The sequence below is a fragment of the Acipenser ruthenus genome, chromosome 3, assembly GCF_902713425.1.
Source record: "Acipenser ruthenus chromosome 3, fAciRut3.2 maternal haplotype, whole genome shotgun sequence".
NCBI lineage: Eukaryota > Metazoa > Chordata > Actinopteri > Acipenseriformes > Acipenseridae > Acipenser > Acipenser ruthenus.
The window spans coordinates 52,037,731-52,055,942 of record NC_081191.1 but is presented as its reverse complement, the minus strand read 5'-3'; the positions used below and the strand labels follow the sequence as shown (position 1 = coordinate 52,055,942).

Here is an 18,212-nt window from a genome sequence, read left to right as displayed (position 1 = left end):
GACAAAGAAAACGAAAGAGAAAACAGAAAGGAGACAGAAGCAGACCACCCACACCCAAAAGGCAGTGCGGGTGGTCAGGGGAGAGGGGGAAACCTGAGCTCTTCAAAGTGGGCTCGGAAGGGCTGCCAGGCAGAGTAAAATTTGTCACTAGATCTGCGGATTGTGAATTTAATTTTCTCCAACTGATGGCTCAATGGGTGTGAGAGTTTAAAAAATGGAAGACCAGAAAGGAAACAACTTGCGACAGGACCAGAACATATGGAAAGGAAATGCAGGTGCTTGTGCTTGCATCTGTCGCAGGTAGGGTCCAAACCAGGATAGATGTTGGCTAATTTAGTTTAGGAAAAGCGAAGTCTATGTAAAACTTTAAATTGGATTAGTCTGTGACGAGCACAGATTGAAGGAACTCTGGATTGAATAGATTCCCACATGTCTTCCGAAATGTCAGACCCAATATTCTGTTCCCATAAAATTTTTAATACATTAAGTGAAGGGCAACTTCGCAATAAAATCTTGCTATAGATAGTAGACATAATACCTCTGGATGAAGGATTTAGCGCTAAAATTTAATCAACAGGTGATGAAGGGGGCAGGGAGGTAAACTGCGCAATAGTGTTACGTATGAAATTACGAATTTTCAAATATCTAAAAAATGTGTTTGAGGTAATCCAAATTTTAGTGACAATTGTTCAAATGAGGCAAAATTATTATCAATATATAAATCCTTAATTTAAAATGCCATTATTGCACCAAATGCGGAAATCAGAGTCTTGTAACGAAGGGGGAAATAGGTGATTTGTATCTATGGGAGCATAAATTGAGAAGGACTGAAACCCAAAGTGTTGTCTAAACTGTGCTCAGATCCGCAGAGAATGACAAACAAGTTGGTTTCTACTGAATTTAGTTATACATAGTGGAACCGTGGATTCCCCTGCCGACCTAAGCCCTCCCTACCTGGGCAGCGCTCAGCCAATTGTGCGCTGCCCCCTAGGAACTCCCGATCACGGTCGGCTGTGGCATAGCCTGGATTCGAACTCGCGATCTCCAGGCTATAGGGCACATCCTGCAGTCCGCGCGGTGCGCCTTTACTGGATGCGCCACTCGGGAGCCCCCTGCGTCCCCTTTTTATGTTGTCACACATGACCCCTTGGTAAACGAGTGCAACCGCCTCTCAAATCTGTGGCTGCCACGTTGTTTCCCTTCCGGGTCAATGCGTTATTGCAATGGAGTCTTGCCCCCTTCCAGGCTGGCCGACTTCCCTTGAACTCTGGGAAAGAACTGTCAGACCAGCCCGTCCAGAGAACTCTGTTCTCGCTGCTTAGCGCCCTCACAAGTCGGGAGGGAGATTTACAACCAAGAATCATTGTATTTCTGTCACAGTAACATAGCCAGTATTGAAACTAATACAGATGTCCTTTAAGTAAGACAGCCATTGTGTACACTGATACAGGTGTCCGTAGTGAGACACAGCCACTGTGTCAGCTAGTACAGGTGTCCCTTAGGTGACATAGCCACTGTGTCAAACATGTTAACTTCAAATCCGTCAGCTATGTCACTAAATGTAAGATACCCCAAATGCTCTGTAACTGTGATATATAGAACTGGGACACCTAACATTGCAGTACTCTCAAATATCTGACAGTAGCAGGGCGGTAGAAAGCCCTGCTGTTGAAATTGATTATTTGTTTATTTTTAGAACAGTGTAACCCTCCGCCCCTGTGCAGTGTATTGTTTTGTATTTGTTTTAGTTGTAGTAGTAATAATTATTATTATTGTATTTGTGTTTTATGATTTATTATGTATATATGACGGCGTAGCTGTGTTTTTTGTTATTGTTTTGACGGCGTAGCCAAATGTATTGTATTGTTTAGTAGCGTGGATGGGAAACCCCATCCACAGTAATTTAAAAACCTTGTGCAGAAGGTGACCATCTCCCGAATTAAGTGATTAATTTGTTGCTAATTGGGAGATGGTCACCTGCATAAAAGCCTGCAGCTCTCTGCACTCAAGGTGGGTGTTCAAGAGGAGGAGGAGAGAGAGAGAAAACGAAACTTAGAAAAACCTATAGGATCAGTGAAGGCTACTGCCCAGCTTGACCTGTATTGTTTAGTATTTTGTGTTCGTGATTATTTTGTTTAAATATTTATTTTGGCTCTGTGAGCAAGTCTTTTTGTTGAAACCATTTATTTATTTTTGGTATTGAAATAAACGGTGCGCAGCGTTTCTTTTTGAACTGCAGTACTGCTTGCGTTTTGCTTCCTGACTCTGGCCTGACGTCACCACTCAACCACCAGCGCCTCCTGGACTCAGGCCAGAAAAGGTACTGCAGGAAAGGGTAGTGCAGTTTTTTTAATTTTTTTTTTCGTTTTTTTTTATTAATACGTGTGGAGTGAGGAAGGAGAATGGGAGGAAAAGCTGCAGACAGCAGCAGCTGCAACAACTGCAGCAACAGCAGGCACAGAAGGAGATAAGCTGGGAAGCCCTCCTCCACAGCATAAGCCAGAATTACTGTTGCTGCATCTGTGGGGAGTGGGGGCATTTCCCACTTAATTGCCCCCTCCCCGAAGAGTAGAATTACAGCTGCAGGAGAGGAGACAATGGGGAGGAGGCCGAGCGTCCACAGCCCAAGAGGGGGAGGCCGAACGTCCACAGCCCAAGAGGGAGGAGCCGATGCGGCCACAGCCCAAAAGGGGGAAGGCCAAATGTCTACAGTCCACGTCTCCACCAGCAGAGGGAGAGTACCTGCTGGTTCCACCTCCACTGCCGTGGGAGGACTGTGTGTCGCTCCCACCTCCGCCAGCAGAGGGAGAGTACCTGCTGGTTCCACCTCCACCACCATGGAAGGACTGCTGGTCACTCCCACCAGCAGGGGAAGAGTGCCTGCTGGTTCCACCACCACCACCCGAGAGGGAGGAGCAGGAGCTGCCTCTCTGTTCAGGACAGGACGGACCGGGACAAAATGCTGGCGGTCCACAGCTGCCCTGTCGTGCACTGCCCGGGGATGCCTGTTCACCACCGCCCGGGGATGCCACGCCCGCTCCGTTCAGGGATGCCACGCCTGCATCGCCTGGGGCTGCCTGCTGCTCCGCATCGCCTGGGGCTGCCTGCTGCTCCGCATCGCCTGGGGAGCCACAAGTTACAGGGTACGACCAGCTCCCCCAGCCGCACTTTCGCGGCAGGATATATAGTGTGGCTGAAGCCCCGGAAAAGGGAGCTGTTAGCCACGAAGAAGTGGGGGGTGGAGGACATTCTACCATGGCCACCCCCATAAACACCTTGCTTCCCCCTCTTCCAGGACTTTGAGACTGAGGGGGGAGGTGGCCGTTGGGACCAAGTGTGCGCTGCTGTTGAAATCGATTTATTTGTTTATTTTTAGAACGAGGTATCCCTCCGCCCCTGTGCAGTGTATTGTTTTGCATTTGTTTTCTTTTAGTTGTAGTAGTAATAATTATTATTGTATTTGTATTTTATGATTTATTATGTATATATGACGGCGTAGCCACGTTGTTTTGTTATTGTTTTGACGGCGTAGCCAAATGTATTGTACTGTTTAGTAGCGTGGATGGGAAGCCCCATCCCAGTAATTTAAAAATCTTGTGCAGAAGGCCTTGGTCACCTGCATAAAAGCCTGCAGCTCTCTGCTCTCAAGGTGGGTGTTCAAGAGGAGGAACGAGAGCGAGCGAGAGAGAGAGAATGAAACTTAAAAAAATGTATAGGATCAGTGAAGGGTACTGCCCAGCCTGACCTGTATTGTTTAGTATTTTGTGTTTGTGATTATTTTGTTTAAATATTTATTTTGGCTCTGTGAGCAAGTCTTTTTGTTAAAACTTTTTATTTATTTTTTGTATTGAAATAAACTGCGCGCAGCATCTTTTTGAACTGCAGTTCTGCTTGTGTTTTGCTTCCTGACTCTGGCCTGACGTCACCACTCAACCACCCTGTCACACTGACCTACAGTAAAAATCACCATTCCCCAAAACTGTTCTAATTTACAAGCATTTTATTACAGTTCTGTAAGCTTGAACATACCCACTGTCTGAAAATGCAAAAAATGTTCTGATACTGCAGTTGTACGATTGTGGTTCCTAACCTTTTTAAATGTAGTGACCACCTTGGTTTTTGGATTTTTCCCACATACCACTTGCCACGCATTTTTTCACAACAGCATTTTGAAACACATTTTTATTTTTTTTCCACATTCAGAATGTTTTGTAGATACATGGCGTCTCAATTTTTCAAGTTTTAAGAGCACCGTTTCTCCAGACAAATAACATACCAGGGCTTTGGGCCGTCATCAGATCCAGTACATTAAATAGCAGTGCTAAATATTCTGGATTGTATTTGACACAGAGGCTGAGATTTGTCAATTCTTGTTTTGGTCAAGTATGACAGTTAAGTAAGACAGTGTCAGGAACAGACTGTACACATTATTCCAGAAGTAGTGTTAAGATAATTTTCTTTTGGCATACAGTCTTGTAAGATATTAAAACCTGGCTCCTATAACATGGAGCTGAAATCGATCATTGACACTGCGGTATAGTTCACAAATCAAGCAACAAATAATAGCCTCTTCTGTTACTATGCAGCTAACCTCTCCAAAAACTTCTAAAAAGGAAATAGAGACACTGCTATATCCCTGGAAAATACTGTAGCACATTTTATATTTTTTAAAATGAAAAGTACTAAAACTGGTTTTAATGGTTTTTGGGTTTTTTTTATTTTAATCATTCCAACCAAGTTATGTGGAGCGAAAAGGCTGGAGACAGATAAATGTTTTATTTAAAAACAAGTGCGTATGTAATGTGCCTCATAATGTGTAACAGTTATTTAGTTAGTATTTGTTTCACATTAGAAAGCCATTTCAGTTAATGGCAGCTTTGAAGGCGATGCTTTGTATTGCATCAAAGGGAGCTAATATCAATTATAAATTAATATAAAAAGCACACCTGTATTAAAAGAAAACTGATAAAGGGGTGGGTGGTACATACACAACTTATAATTCTATATAATGTGGTTAAAGTTTTTTGTGTTGCTTAGTAACACATATTGTAGTAGTACAATTTGTGATTGTGTAGAAATGGGTTTATGCAAGAACTGCTTAACCAAATTTTGGGAGTTGTTTGCTGACCACCTGGAGTATAGTCATGGACTGCTCTAGTATGATTTCCATGTAATAAACCAAACTTTTTAATAGATGGATATCCATGGCAAGGTCCGGGGTGTCCTGGCAGAGACTGTCCGTGATGAGTTGGGCCTTGGACACCAAAATCTTTCCGAAGAAGATTTAATGAGAGCTTTGCGACGCAGAGGAATTATTGATGATGTCATGAGGGATCTCAGCTTTGTCCAAGTAAGTGCCTCGGAATCGGCTTAGAATTTCCCACTTCATATATTGAACTGTATTTTAAAATGTTTTCACCAGTCTTTTTATAAACTTGTTAATGCTGAAAAATAAGAAACAAGCAACTTGAGAATTTATAGTTCTAACCAGGGGTGAAATTCTGTTGGTACTCGCCACGTCATAGGAGGCAGTTTGGTCCAGTGGTTAAAGTCCAGGGCTTGTAACCAGAAGGTCACAGGTTCAAATCCACCTCTGCCACTGAGTGACTCACTGTGTAACCCTGAGTCACAAGTCACTTAACCTCCTTGTGCTCTGTCCTGCGGATGAGATGTTAAATCAGCGTCCTATTGTAAGTGACTGCATATGTAAATGTAAAGCACTTTGTGATGGTGGTCCACTATGAAAGGCGCTATATAAAAATAAAGTATTATTATTATTATTATTATTATTATTATTATTATTATTATTATTATTACAAAGTACTGTGACTTATTTTAATGTATGGCAGTTGATCTAGACTGAAACACAACAGAGAAGCACACAAAATGTATAATTGTAGGATAAGTAATAAGTAAAAAAAAATATTTAAAAAATAAATAATAGACAGGAGCGTAGCCTACATTGAGGTAGCCGAAAAAGTACAAAAATCTAAAGATTTTATTTTAATAATGTGCCCACTTTCATTTTTAAGAGTGTCCTAATCAATGTTTTTATTATATCCTTTTTTTATTCGCCTTTTCTTTGTAACATTACTGTAATCTTAGGCTGTATACAAATTTGATAGCCGTGGTATAAAAAACTGCGTGTCATACAGGCATGTTCATTTCTCATTGCTCAGTTTCCCTAGTTATGCCACGTGTAGCTCCAGAATTGGATCAAGATTACGGATGAGTAGAGCCTGATCCAGATCCAGATCCGCTTAGTACAACACCTTCACTTAACGGCTCCCTAAACTGACGTGTTACTGCCAACTCATGTTAAGAATCAGGGTTAGAAACTAACGGTCACCCAAGGCGAATTAAAACCGATGAAGACTAGTTAATATCTTTGTCTCAGACGTCCTGTGGGCGAGTCCTTAAAAAAAGTGTACAGGTATACTTTCACGCTCACAGGCTTGTGTTTAAAAACTGAACTGACACAGGACGTTTTGTAATGGCGGGTTTCAGATGACTGGCCAATATCATCTTGGTATGCTATGGAATCAATTTTACCATGTATTGGAACTAAATTTCCTGTGCCATTAGAGGATCAACAGCCCCATAGAACAATATTACCACCTCCATGCTTGGCAGTAGATACAGTGTTATTTTCTTTGTATGCCTCACCAGACTTTCTCCAAACAACTATCAACATGACCAAATAGCTTGATTTTTGTTTCATCACTCCACAACACCTTTGACCAGAACTCATATCCATCCTTCAAATGCCGTTTTGCAAACTTTAAGCTGTGTCCTTGTGATGTTTTCCTAAGAGTGGCTTTTTCCTTGGCCTGCGACCATTGAGACCTTCACCATGCAATACTCGGCCTATGGTTGAAACGGAAACCCCACCCTACAGTGCCATGATAAAGTATTTGCCTCCTGTCTGATTTTCTGCATTTTTGCACATTTTTCACATTGTATTTGATCAGATTTTTTTGTGGGTTGTAGTAGTATGTAGAGGGAGTCTGAGAGAAAAAATGACACCAAAGTTTGGTGCTTCTTTCATTTGTTTGGTGTGCAAGGTAATCAAACATAAGAACATAATAACATAAAGTTTACAAACGAGAGGAGGCCATTCAGCCCATCTTGGTCGTTATTGATCCCAGAATATCATCAAGCAGCTTCTTGAAGGATCCCAGGGTGTCAGCTTCAACACCATTACTGGGGAGTTGGTTCCAGACCCTCACAATTCTCTGTGTAAAAAAGTGCCTCCTATTTTCTGTTCTGAATGCCCCTTTCTAATCTCCATTTGTGACCCCTGGTCCTTGTTTCTTTTTTCAGGTCAAAAAAGTCCCCTGGGTCGACATTGTCTATACCTTTTAGGATTTTGAATGTTTGAATCAGATCGCTGCGTAGTCTTCTTTGTTCAAGACTGAATAGATTCAATCCTTTTAACCTGTCTGCATACGACATGCCTTTTAAACCCGGGATAATTCTGGTTGCTCTTCTTTGCACTCTTTCTAGAGCAGCAATATCCTTTTTGTAACGAGGTGACCAGAACTGAACACAATATTCTAGGTGAGGTCTTACTAATGCATTGTAGAGTTTTAACATTACTTTCCTTGATTTAAATTCAACACTTCTCACAATATACAACACGCAATCTTCAGGTGTGAAAAAGTTATTGCCCCCCCTAGTTACCTCAACAAAATTAAAGGGATAATTAGGGTCAGCTGTTTGAGTACTTTGGTTAACAACCAGACCTGTTTTGGGCCAGCCCTGCCCAATATAAGTCTGACTAACTTTGGCCCTTACCATCAGAGTGAAGTTGTCAGCACACAGGTTCTAGAGGCACATCATGCCACGAACAAAAGAAATTCCTGAAGACCTCCGGAAAAAAGTTGTTGATGCCTATCAGTCTGGAGCAGGGCAGCAGTGTGGAGTAGTGGTTAGGGCTCTGGACCCTTGACCGGAGGGTTGTGGGTTCAATCCCTGATGGGGGACCCTGCTGCTGTACCCTTGAGCAAGGTACTTTACCTAGATTGCTCCAGTAAAAACCCAACTGTATCAATGGGTAATTGTATGTAAAAATAATGTGATATCTTGTAACAATTGTAAGTCGCCCTGGATAAGGGCGTCTGCTAAGAAATAAATTATTATTATTATTATTATTATCAGTCTGGAAAGGGTTACAAAGCCATATTGTCCAAATGGAGAAAGTTTGGAACAGTAGTGAATCTTCCCAGGAGTGGCCGTCCTACCAAAATCTCTCCAAGAGCAATGCGTAAAATCGACCAGGAAGTCACAAAGAACCCTAGAACAACATCCAGGGATCTGCAGGCATCTCTCTCCTCGGCTAAGGTCAGTGTTCATGACTCCACCATCAGAAAGACGCTGGGCAAAAATGGGATTCATGGCAGAGTAGCAAGGCGGAAACCATTGCTCACTAAGAAGAACATGAATGCTCGTCTCAAGTTTGCCAAAAAGCACCTGGATGATCCTCAAGAGTTCTGGAACAATGTTCTATGGACAGATGAGTCAAAAGTGGAACTTTTTGGCCGACATGGGCCCCGTTATGTCTGGCGAAAACCAAACACTGCATTCCACAGTAAGAATCTCATACCAACGGTCAAGTATGGTGGTGGTAGTGTCATGGTTTGGAGATGCTTTGCTGCATCAGGACCTGGATGCCTTGCGATCATTGAAGGAACCATGAATTCTGCTGTGTATCAGAGAATTTTACAGGAGAATGCCAGGCCATCCGTCTGTGAGCTGAAGCTGAAGCGCAGCTGGGTCATACAGCAAGACAATGATCTGAAACACGCAAGCAAGTCTACATCATTTGGAATGGCCTAGTCAAAGTCCAGACCTAAACCCCATTGAGATGTTGTGGCAGGACCTGAAACGAACAGTTCAAGCTCGAAAACCCACAAATGTCACTGAGTTGAAGCAGTTCTGCATGGAGGAGTGGGCCAAAATTCCTCCACGGTGCTGTGAGAGACTAATCAATAACTACAAGAAGCGTTTGGTTGCAGTTATTGCTGCTAAAGGTGGCGTAACCAGTTATTATTTGTTTATTCAGCATTGGGTGTTGCATAACTTTCTTTCATAAATAAATTAAATATGTATCACATGTTTGTGTTATTTGTTCACTCAGGGTCCCTTTTATCTATTATTAGGTTTTGGTTGAAGATCTGATAACCATTCAGTGTCAAAAATATGCAGAAAATCAGACAGGGGGCAAATACTTTTTCACGGCACTGATTTTATATATATATATATGTGTGTGTGTAAAAGGCAAGTTTATTTTTCCATTGAAAGTGCTCCCGGCTAATGTTCTGCTGCCCGGCTGTACAGAATTCCTGGGGAGAACCCTGAGTAGTACCATGAGCCTTGTACTTCAATCAATCAATCAATCAATCAAACAATCAATCAATCAATCAATTTTATTATTATATAGTGCCTTTTGCAACAGGTCGCCACAAAGCACTTTACAAAGGCAAAAACAATACATATTACTAAACAACAGTAAGCATTTAAAAAAAGAACAGAATAAAAACAAAACATAATATATAAGCTGTATTGTAAAAATATGATTTTAATCTAGATAAAAAATAATAATAATAATAATAATAATAATAATAAAATTTAAAAATAAATTAAAAAAATTAAAAAATAGCGGGAACAATATGGGGGCAAGAGGATATCCGCTCATCTGGATGGAAATGCCTGGCTATAGAAATGGGTTTTTAGTCTAGACTTGAAGACATTGACTGAACTGGCTTCTCTAATTGTGATGAGCAAGTTTATTTATTTATTTATTTCTTAGCAGACGCCCTTATCCAGGGCGACTTACAATCGCAAGCAAATACAAATACATTCAAGTGTTACAATATAAGTCATACAATAAGAACAAGAAATACAATAATTCTCAAATGTGACAAACCACAATTCAATAATACAGCAGATAATAGTGAAAGTTACATTAGGATATGATTAAATAGTGATAGTTACATCAGGACATGATTAAGTACAAAATACTACAGATTAAACACTTGGCAGATTACAATATTCTGAGGTACAGGATTAAATGCAGTAAAATAGGGGGCAGATAAGAGCAAAATAAAGCATATTTAAATGAAGGGTGATAGTGTCCCAGGATACAACAGAGGAGTTCTACAGGTGCTGTTTGAAGAGGTGAGTCTTAAGGAGGCGCCGGAATGTGGTCAGGGACTGGGCAGTCCTGACATCTGTAGGAAGGTCGTTCCACCACTGCGGAGCAAGGGTGGAGAAGGAGCGGGCTCGGGAGGCAGGGGAGCGTAGCGGAGGTAGAGCCAGTCTTCTAGTGCAGGCGGAGCGGAGAGGTCGAGTGGGGGTGTAGGGAGAGATGAGGGTCTGGAGGTAGCTGGGTGCAGTCTGATCAAGGCATCTGTAGGCTAGTACAAGAGTCTTGAACTGGATGCGAGCGGTGATCGGGAGCCAGTGGAGCGAGCGGAGTAGTGGAGTAGCGTGGGCTAAGCGAGGTAGAGAGAACACCAGGCGAGCAGCAGAGTTCTGGATGAGCTGGAGCGGACGGGTGGCGGACGCAGGGAGGCCAGCCAGGAGGGAGTTGCAGTAGTCTAGGCGGGAGAGTACCAGGGCCTGGACCAGGAGCTGGGTAGCATAGTTGGTGAGGAAGGGTCGGATTCTTCGGATGTTGCTCAGGAAGAATCTGCAAGTGCGTGCCAGAGTGGAGATGTGCTGGGAATAAGAGAGGCAGGGGTCCAGGATGACTCCAAGGTTCTTAGCTGAGGAAGAGGGAGAGAGTGTGGTAGATTCCAGAGGAACAGAGATAGAGAGATCAGAGGAGGGGGAGGAGGAGGGAAAGAAAAGGAGGTCAGATTTAGAGAGGTTGAGTTTGAGGTGATGCAAGTGCATCCAGGAGGAAATAGCAGACAGACAGGTAGAGATACGGGAGGAGATGGTGGAGTCAGAGGTGGGGAAGGAGAGGAAAATCTGAGCATCATCAGCATAGAAATGGTATGAGAAACCATAGGATGCGATGAGGGGGCCCAGGGAGCGGGTGTAGAGAGAGAACAGGAGAGGACCCAAGACTGACCCTTGGGGGACTCCAGTTAAGAGAGGGTGAGGTGTGGAGGTTGCTCCACGCCAGGTTACCTGGTAAGTGCGGTTGGAGAGGTAGGAGGAGAACCAGGCCAGAGCAGTGCCAGAGATCCCCAGGTCAGCAAGAGATGATAGTAGAATAGAGTGATCAACAGTGTCAAAGGCAGCAGAGAGGTCGAGGAGAATTAGGACAGAGGAGAGAGAGGCAGCTCGGGCACACTTAAGTGAGTTGGTGACAGACAGGAGGGCGGTTTCAGTGGAGTGAGCAGAGCGGAAGCCAGATTGGAGAGGGTCAAGCAGAGAGTGGTTGGACAGGAAAGCAGAGAGCTGGCGGTGTACAGTCCGCTCGAGGGTTTTGCAGAGGAAGGGTAGGAGGGAGACAGGACGGTAGCTCTGGAGGGAGGTGGGGTCGAGGGTAGGTTTTTTGAGGAGGGAAGTGATAGAGGCTTTTTTGAAGGCAGAGGGGAAGATGCCAGAAAGTAGAGAGGTGTTGAGGAGGGAGGAGATGAAGGGGAGTAGAGCAGGAGCAGCAGCTTGAAAGAGGTGAGTGGGGAGGGGGTCCAAGGCACACGTGGTGGGTTTGTGACCCTGGAGCAGGGAGGAGAGGTCAGAGTCTGAGAGGGGCAAGAAGGTGGAGAGGGAGGGCGAGTTAGTAGGGGATGTAGTGGGTGTAGGGGTTGGAGCAGGAGGGGGTGCGGGGGAGGGAGAGGTGTTAAAGAGTTTGCGGATATCTGAGATTTTAGAAGAGAAGAAGGAGGCAAAGTCATCAGGGGAGATAGAGGAGGGAGGAGGAGGAGGGGGGGAGGGTTTAGGAGGGAGGAGAAGGTAGAGAATAGTTTACGTGGGTTGTTAGTGGAGGCTTGGATTACAGATTGGAAATAAGCACATTTAGCAGAGGAGAGAGTAGAGGAGAAGGAGGAGAGGAGAGTGCGGTAAAGGTCTAGGGCAGCAGGGAGTTTGGTTCTCTTCCATTTCTTTTCAGCAGATCGCAGTGTGATTCTTGCCGAGCGGAGCACAGAGGAGAGCCAGGGATGGGGAGGGGAGGGGCGAGCAGGTCGGGAGGTGAGGGGACAGAGGGAGTCGAGGGAGGAGGTGAGTGAGGAGAAGAGGGTGGAGGTAGCAGAGTCTACAGAGAGTTGTGAAAAGGAGTCGATAGGAGGGAGGTGAGAGAGAGCAGTGGAGGCAAGGACAGAGGGGGAGAGAGAGCGGAGGTTACGGCGAGAGGTGACAGTGGGGGTAGCAGGAGCAGTGAGAGGGGGGAGAGACAGAGAAAAAGAGATGAAATAGTGATCAGAGAGGTCCAGGGGGGTGACAGAGAGGTTGGAGGGGCAGCAGGCCCTGGAGAAGGTGAGGTCCAGTTGACGGCCAGCTTTGTGGGTAGGAGGGGACGGAGAGAGACAGAAGTCGAAGGAGTGAAGGAGAGGGAGGAATCCAGCAGAGTGGCTGGGGTTGGAGAGATGGATGTTGAAGTCACCCAACAGGACAGTCGGGGTAGACAGAGAGGGGAGGGAGGAGAGTAGATAGTCGAGTTCATCCAGAAAGTGAGTGAGAGGCCCAGGGGGGCGGTACAGAACAATGAGCAGGAGTTGACAGGGAGAGGTTAGTTGGACTGCATGAAATTCAAAGGTAGTGACAGAGAGGGAGGTGAGATCGGAGGGGACAGAAAAGAGTAAGGAGGGAGAGAGGAGAAGACCCGTCCCACCTCCCCGTCCGGTGAGACGCGGGGTATGGGACAGGACGTAGAGAGAGGACAGGGCAGCAGGAGTAACAGTGTTATCAGGGGACAGCCAGGTTTCAGTGAGAGCAAGGAAATCGAGCGAGAGGTGGGAGGCAAAGGCAGAGATGAAATCAGCTTTGTTAGCAGAAGAGTGACAGTTCCAGAGTGCACCAGAGAGTGTGCGGGAGTGGGGGAGAGGCAGAGAAATGAGGTTAGAGGGGTTGGAGGAGCAACAGCGGAGGGAGGGCAGAGGACGAGGACGGGAGGACAGAACAGGGATGTGAGAGACAGTCATAGCAGGACAAGCAAGACAAAAGGCACAGTAGGAGCAGTGGGGTGGAGGCTACAGACCTGACTAATAGATGACTAGTTTATGGTGCCATTTAGGTGCCATACAACTAAAAGATCTACCACCTGAAGTTTTTTTTCTGAATAATAGGTACAGACAGTAGGCCAGCATCCAGTGATCAGAGCGAGCGATTGGGACATAGGGTTCCAAAAGATCTTTAAGGTCTTATGGAGGTGCGAGACCATTTAAAGCCTTATAAGTTAGCAGCAACACCTTAAAATCTATTCTAAAACTAACCGGTAGCCAATGCAAAGATGCCAGCACCGGGGTGATATGCTCTCGCCTCTTTACCCGAGTTAAAGTTCTAGCTGCAGCATTTTGTACAAGTTGAAGGTGAGAAATAATGTTGTGGTTAGTACCAATGAAAAGACAATTGCAGTAGTCAATCCTAGAGGATATAAAAGCGTGCATTAATCTCTGTCTTGCAATATTTCTTAAATGAAAAAAAGGAAATTTTTGTGACGTTTTTAACGTGTGCTTCGAAAGAAAGTTCTGTATCAAATATAACACTGAGGTTTTTTTTACTTCTGCCCTGAAATATGTACAGAGTCCATCAGATAAAACATCAATCAAATGTGTATCTTCATGTTTTCTCTGAGGCCCCAGTATCATCACTTCTGTTTTGTCTGAATTTAACATTAAAAAGTTATTAAACATCCAGTTTTTAATGTCAGCAAGACAGGTATTCAAAATGTTAGCAGCAGATGCATAGTCCTGTTTGAGGGACAAGTAAAGCTGAGTATCATCAGCATAACAGTGGAAACTAACTCCATGTCTACAAATAATGTCACCCAAGGGTAACATATATAAAGAGAAAATAAAATTGGGCCAAGAATTGAACCCTGAGGGACCTCACAAGTAACCTCTAATAAAAAGGAGGTCTCCTCTTCAATTTTTATAAACTGAAATCTGTTTGAGAGATAGGACCAGAACCTGACAATCCCACCACATGTTCAAGACGATCGATTAAAAGAGTGATCAATGGTGTCAAAAGCTGCACTTAAATCAAGTAAAACAAGAACCGAAGGTGAGCCCAAGTCAGAGGACAGAGAACATCATTCACTACTCGGGATAGTGCTGTCTCAGTACTATGATAAGGCTTAAAGCCAGACTGAAATTTCTCAGAATTATTCTGTGCATCAAGAAATCTATTGAGTTGACCAGCCACGACTCTTTCTAACAAATAATAGAAAAAATAGTTGAAATTGGGATACTCAAATGCTTGGAAATCTTCTTGTATCCTTATAATTGTAGACATCTATTTCTTGTAACTTTTTTTTTCTCATCCACAAAAGCAAAACTTTTGCTACAAAAGAGTTTTCCTAAAATTCTTTGTTTTTGAGAAATTTCTAGAAATTATACATTTCCATTGGGGTAGGTAAACTATTTATTACAACTGTATAATAAAAAGCACATAGAAAAAATTGAATGTATTGTGCCAAATGTAAACTAGGTGAACATTACAATAAAAAAAATGATATTTTGTGAGATTCATATTATATTTTGAGGAATAATTACACTACCGGTCAAAAGTTTTAGAACACCCCCATTTTTCCAGTTTTTATTTAAATTTGAGCAGTTCAAGTCCAGTGAATAACCTGAAATGGTACAAAGGTAAGCGGTAAACTGCCAGAGGTTAAAAAAAAAGTTTAGGTTACCAAAAACTGAAAAATAATGTACATTTCGGAGTTATACAAAAAGGCCTTTTTCAGGGAACAAGTAATGGGTTAACAACTTACAGCTGTTCTGCAGCAATGGAAGTAAATTAAGCCTTGAAAGTTGATGCTAACAATTCCTACAGGTGTCCCAACTTTTGTTGATTACTTACAAACCCTCTGTCTGTATAAAAGCAGTGTTGGAACAGACTGTGTTACTACACCCTCTTAAGCATTATTTGGACAGTATTGTACTGCAGGAAGTAGTGTATTGCTCTCATAATGGCGAGAAAAAGGCAATTAACAAAGGAAGACAGACAGACCATTATAACCATTAAAAGTGTAGGTCTTTCCTTTAGAGAAATTGCAAAGAAAGCCAAGGTGTCAGTGAGTACAGTTTCCTACACCATCAAAAGGCACTTGGAAACTGGAGTAAACTCTGACAGGAAGAGGTCTGGCAAGAGGTCAAAGCCGCAACAGAATCAGAAGACAAGTTTCTGAGAGTCAACAGCTTGCGTGATAGGCGGCCCACAGGACAACAGCTTCAAGCACAGGTTTGACAGGTCGAGTGGCAGTAAGAAAGCCATTGCTAAGATGGCAAAATAAGAAAAAGAGGCTTGCCTGGGCCATGAAGCACCGCCAGTGAACTACTGAAGACTGGAAGAAGGTCTTATGGATCGATGAATCAAAATTTGAAATCTTCGGTTCATCACGCAGGGTTTTTGTATGCCGTCGAGTAGGCGAAAGGATGGTTCCTCGGTGTGTGACACCAACTGTCAAACATGGAGGAGGAAGCGTGATGGTCTGGGGCTCTTTTGCTGGATCCAGAGTCGGCGACTTGCACAGAGTGAGTGGCACCCTGAACCAAAACTGCTACCACAGCATTTTGCAGCGCCATTCAATACCCTCTGGTATACGCCTAGTTGGTCAGGGGTTCATCCTACAGCAAGATAATGACCCAAAACATACCTCCAGGCTATGTCAGAACTACCTTAGAAGAAAAGAACAAGATGGTAGGCTTCAAATCATGGAATGGCCAGCACAGTCTCCAGACTTAAACCCCATCGAGCTGGTTTGGGATGAACTGGACAGAAGGGTGAAAGCAAAGCAACCTACAAGTGCAACACATTTGTGGGAACTTCTGCAACAGTGTAGGGAAGAACTTTCCGAACAATATTTGATTTCCATTGTAGAAAGAATACCACGAGTGTGTTCGGCTGTTATATCTGCAAAAGGTGGCTACTTTGAGTCAAAAATTTAGATTAAATTTTGTTAAACAAAACGATTCCATGATTTCTTTTTTATCTCCAATTGTTTATTTGTTCTATGCTTTAATTTCAGAGTACATTGAGACATTAAACTGCGTAAATTTCAATAAAAACTGGAAAAATTGAGGTGTTTTAAAACTTTTGATCGGTGGTGTATATTATTAATATAACGGGTTTCGTTGTCTTAATTTAAATATTTTAAGACAGACAAAGTTTATATTAAAGTGTGTGTGTCTGTGTTCATAAGAACATAAGAAAGTTTACAAACGAGAGGAGGCCTTCAGCCCATCTTGCTCGTTTGGTTGTTAGTAGCTTATTGATCCCAGAATCTCATCAAGCAGCTTCTTGAAGGATCCCAGGGTGTCAGCTTCAACAACATTACCGGGGAGTTGGTTCCAGACCCTCACAATTCTCTGTGTAAAAAAGTGCCTCCTATTTTCTGTTCTGAATGCCCCTTTATCTAATCTCCATTTGTGACCCCTGGTCCTTGTTTCTTTTTTCTGGTCAAAAAAGTCCCCTGGGTCGACATTGCCTATACCTTTTAGGATTTTGAATGTTTGAATCAGATCGCCGTGTAGTCGTCTTTGTTCAAGACTGAATAGATGAAAGAATTGAATAGATTCAATTCTTCTAGCCTGTCTGCATACGACATACCTTTTAAACCTGGGATAATTCTGGTTGCTCTTCTTTGCACTCTTTCTAGAGCAGCAATATCCTTTTTGTAACGAGGTGACCAGAACTGAACACAATATTCTAGGTGAGGTCTTACTAATGCATTGTAAGGTTTTAACATTACTTCCCTTGATTTAAATTCAACACTCCTCACAATATATCCGAGCATCTTGTTGGCCTTTTTTATAGCTTCCCCACGTTGTCTAGAGGAAGACATTTCTGAGTTGACATAAACTCCTAGGTCTTTTTATAGTTCCCTTCTTCAATTTCTGTATCTCCCATATGATATTTATAATGCACATTTTTATTGCCTGCATGCAATACTTTACACTTTTCTCTTAAATGTCATTTGCCATGTGTCTGCCCAGTTCTGAATGCTGTCTAGATCATTTTGAATGACCTTTGCTGCTGCAACAGTGTTTACCACTCCTCCTATTTTTGTGTCGTCTGCAAATTTAACGAGTTTGCTTACTATACCAGAATCTAAATCATTAATGTAGATTAGGAATAGCAGAGGACCTAATACTGATCCCTGTGTTACACCACTGGTTACCTCGCTCCATTTTGAGATTTCTCCTCTAATCAGTACTTTCTGTTTTCTACATGTTAACCACTCCCTAATCCATGTGCATGCATTTCCTTGAATCCCTACTGCGTTTAGTTTGAGAATTAATCTTTTATGCAGGACTTTGTCAAAAGCTTTCTAGAAATCTAAATAAACCATGTCGTATGCTTTGCAATTATCCATTTTCAATGTTGCATCCTCAAAAAAGTCAAATAGGTTAGTTAGACATGTTCTCCCTTTCCTAAAACCATGCTGACTGTCTCCCAGGATATTGTGACCATATAGGTAATTTTCCATTTTGGATCTTATTATAGTTTCCATAAGTTTACATATAATAGAAGTCAGGCTTATTGGTCTGTAGTTACCTGGTTCGGTTTTGTCTCCCTTTTTGTGGATCGGTATTACGTTATAACCCCTGTGTCAAGAGACTGTTTTCATGATCTTGGTTAGCGGTTTGTAAATAACTTCTTTCATTTCTTTGATTACTATTGGGAGGATCTCATCTGGCCCAGGGGATTTGTTTATTTTAAGAGCTCCTAGTCCCTTTAACACTTCTGCCTCTGTTATGCTAAAGTTATTTAAAATTGGATAGGAACAGGTCGACATGTGGGGCATGTTGTTCGTGTCCTCCTTTGTAAAAACCTGTGAAAAGTAATCATTTAATATATTTGCTATTTTTTTTCTTCATCTTTGATTTTGCCATTTGTGTCTCTTAGACATTTAACCTCCTCTTTGAATGTTCTCTTGCTGTTATAATATTGGAAAAACATTTTGGAATTGGTTTTAGCCCCCTTAGCAATATTGATTTCTATCTCTCTCTTGGCCTTTCTAACTTCCTTTTTGACTTGTGTTTGCAGTTCCAAGTACTCTTTCTGTGTGCTTTGTTTTTGGTCCCTTTTTA

General features: G+C 42.8%; 1 protein-coding gene across 4 annotated transcripts in view; it reads left to right on the top strand.

Moving 5' to 3' along the window:
• cep76 (centrosomal protein 76) overlaps positions 1 to 18,212 on the top strand; it is a 105,934-nt gene that overhangs the window by 17,884 nt on the left and 69,838 nt on the right. For all 4 annotated transcript variants that reach the window (XM_059013652.1, XM_034058901.3, XM_034058899.3 and 1 more), the window contains exon 2: positions 5,195 to 5,350. In XM_059013652.1, the coding sequence (XP_058869635.1) occupies positions 5,195 to 5,350 (156 nt within the window). The remainder of the gene's footprint in view (positions 1 to 5,194; positions 5,351 to 18,212) is intronic.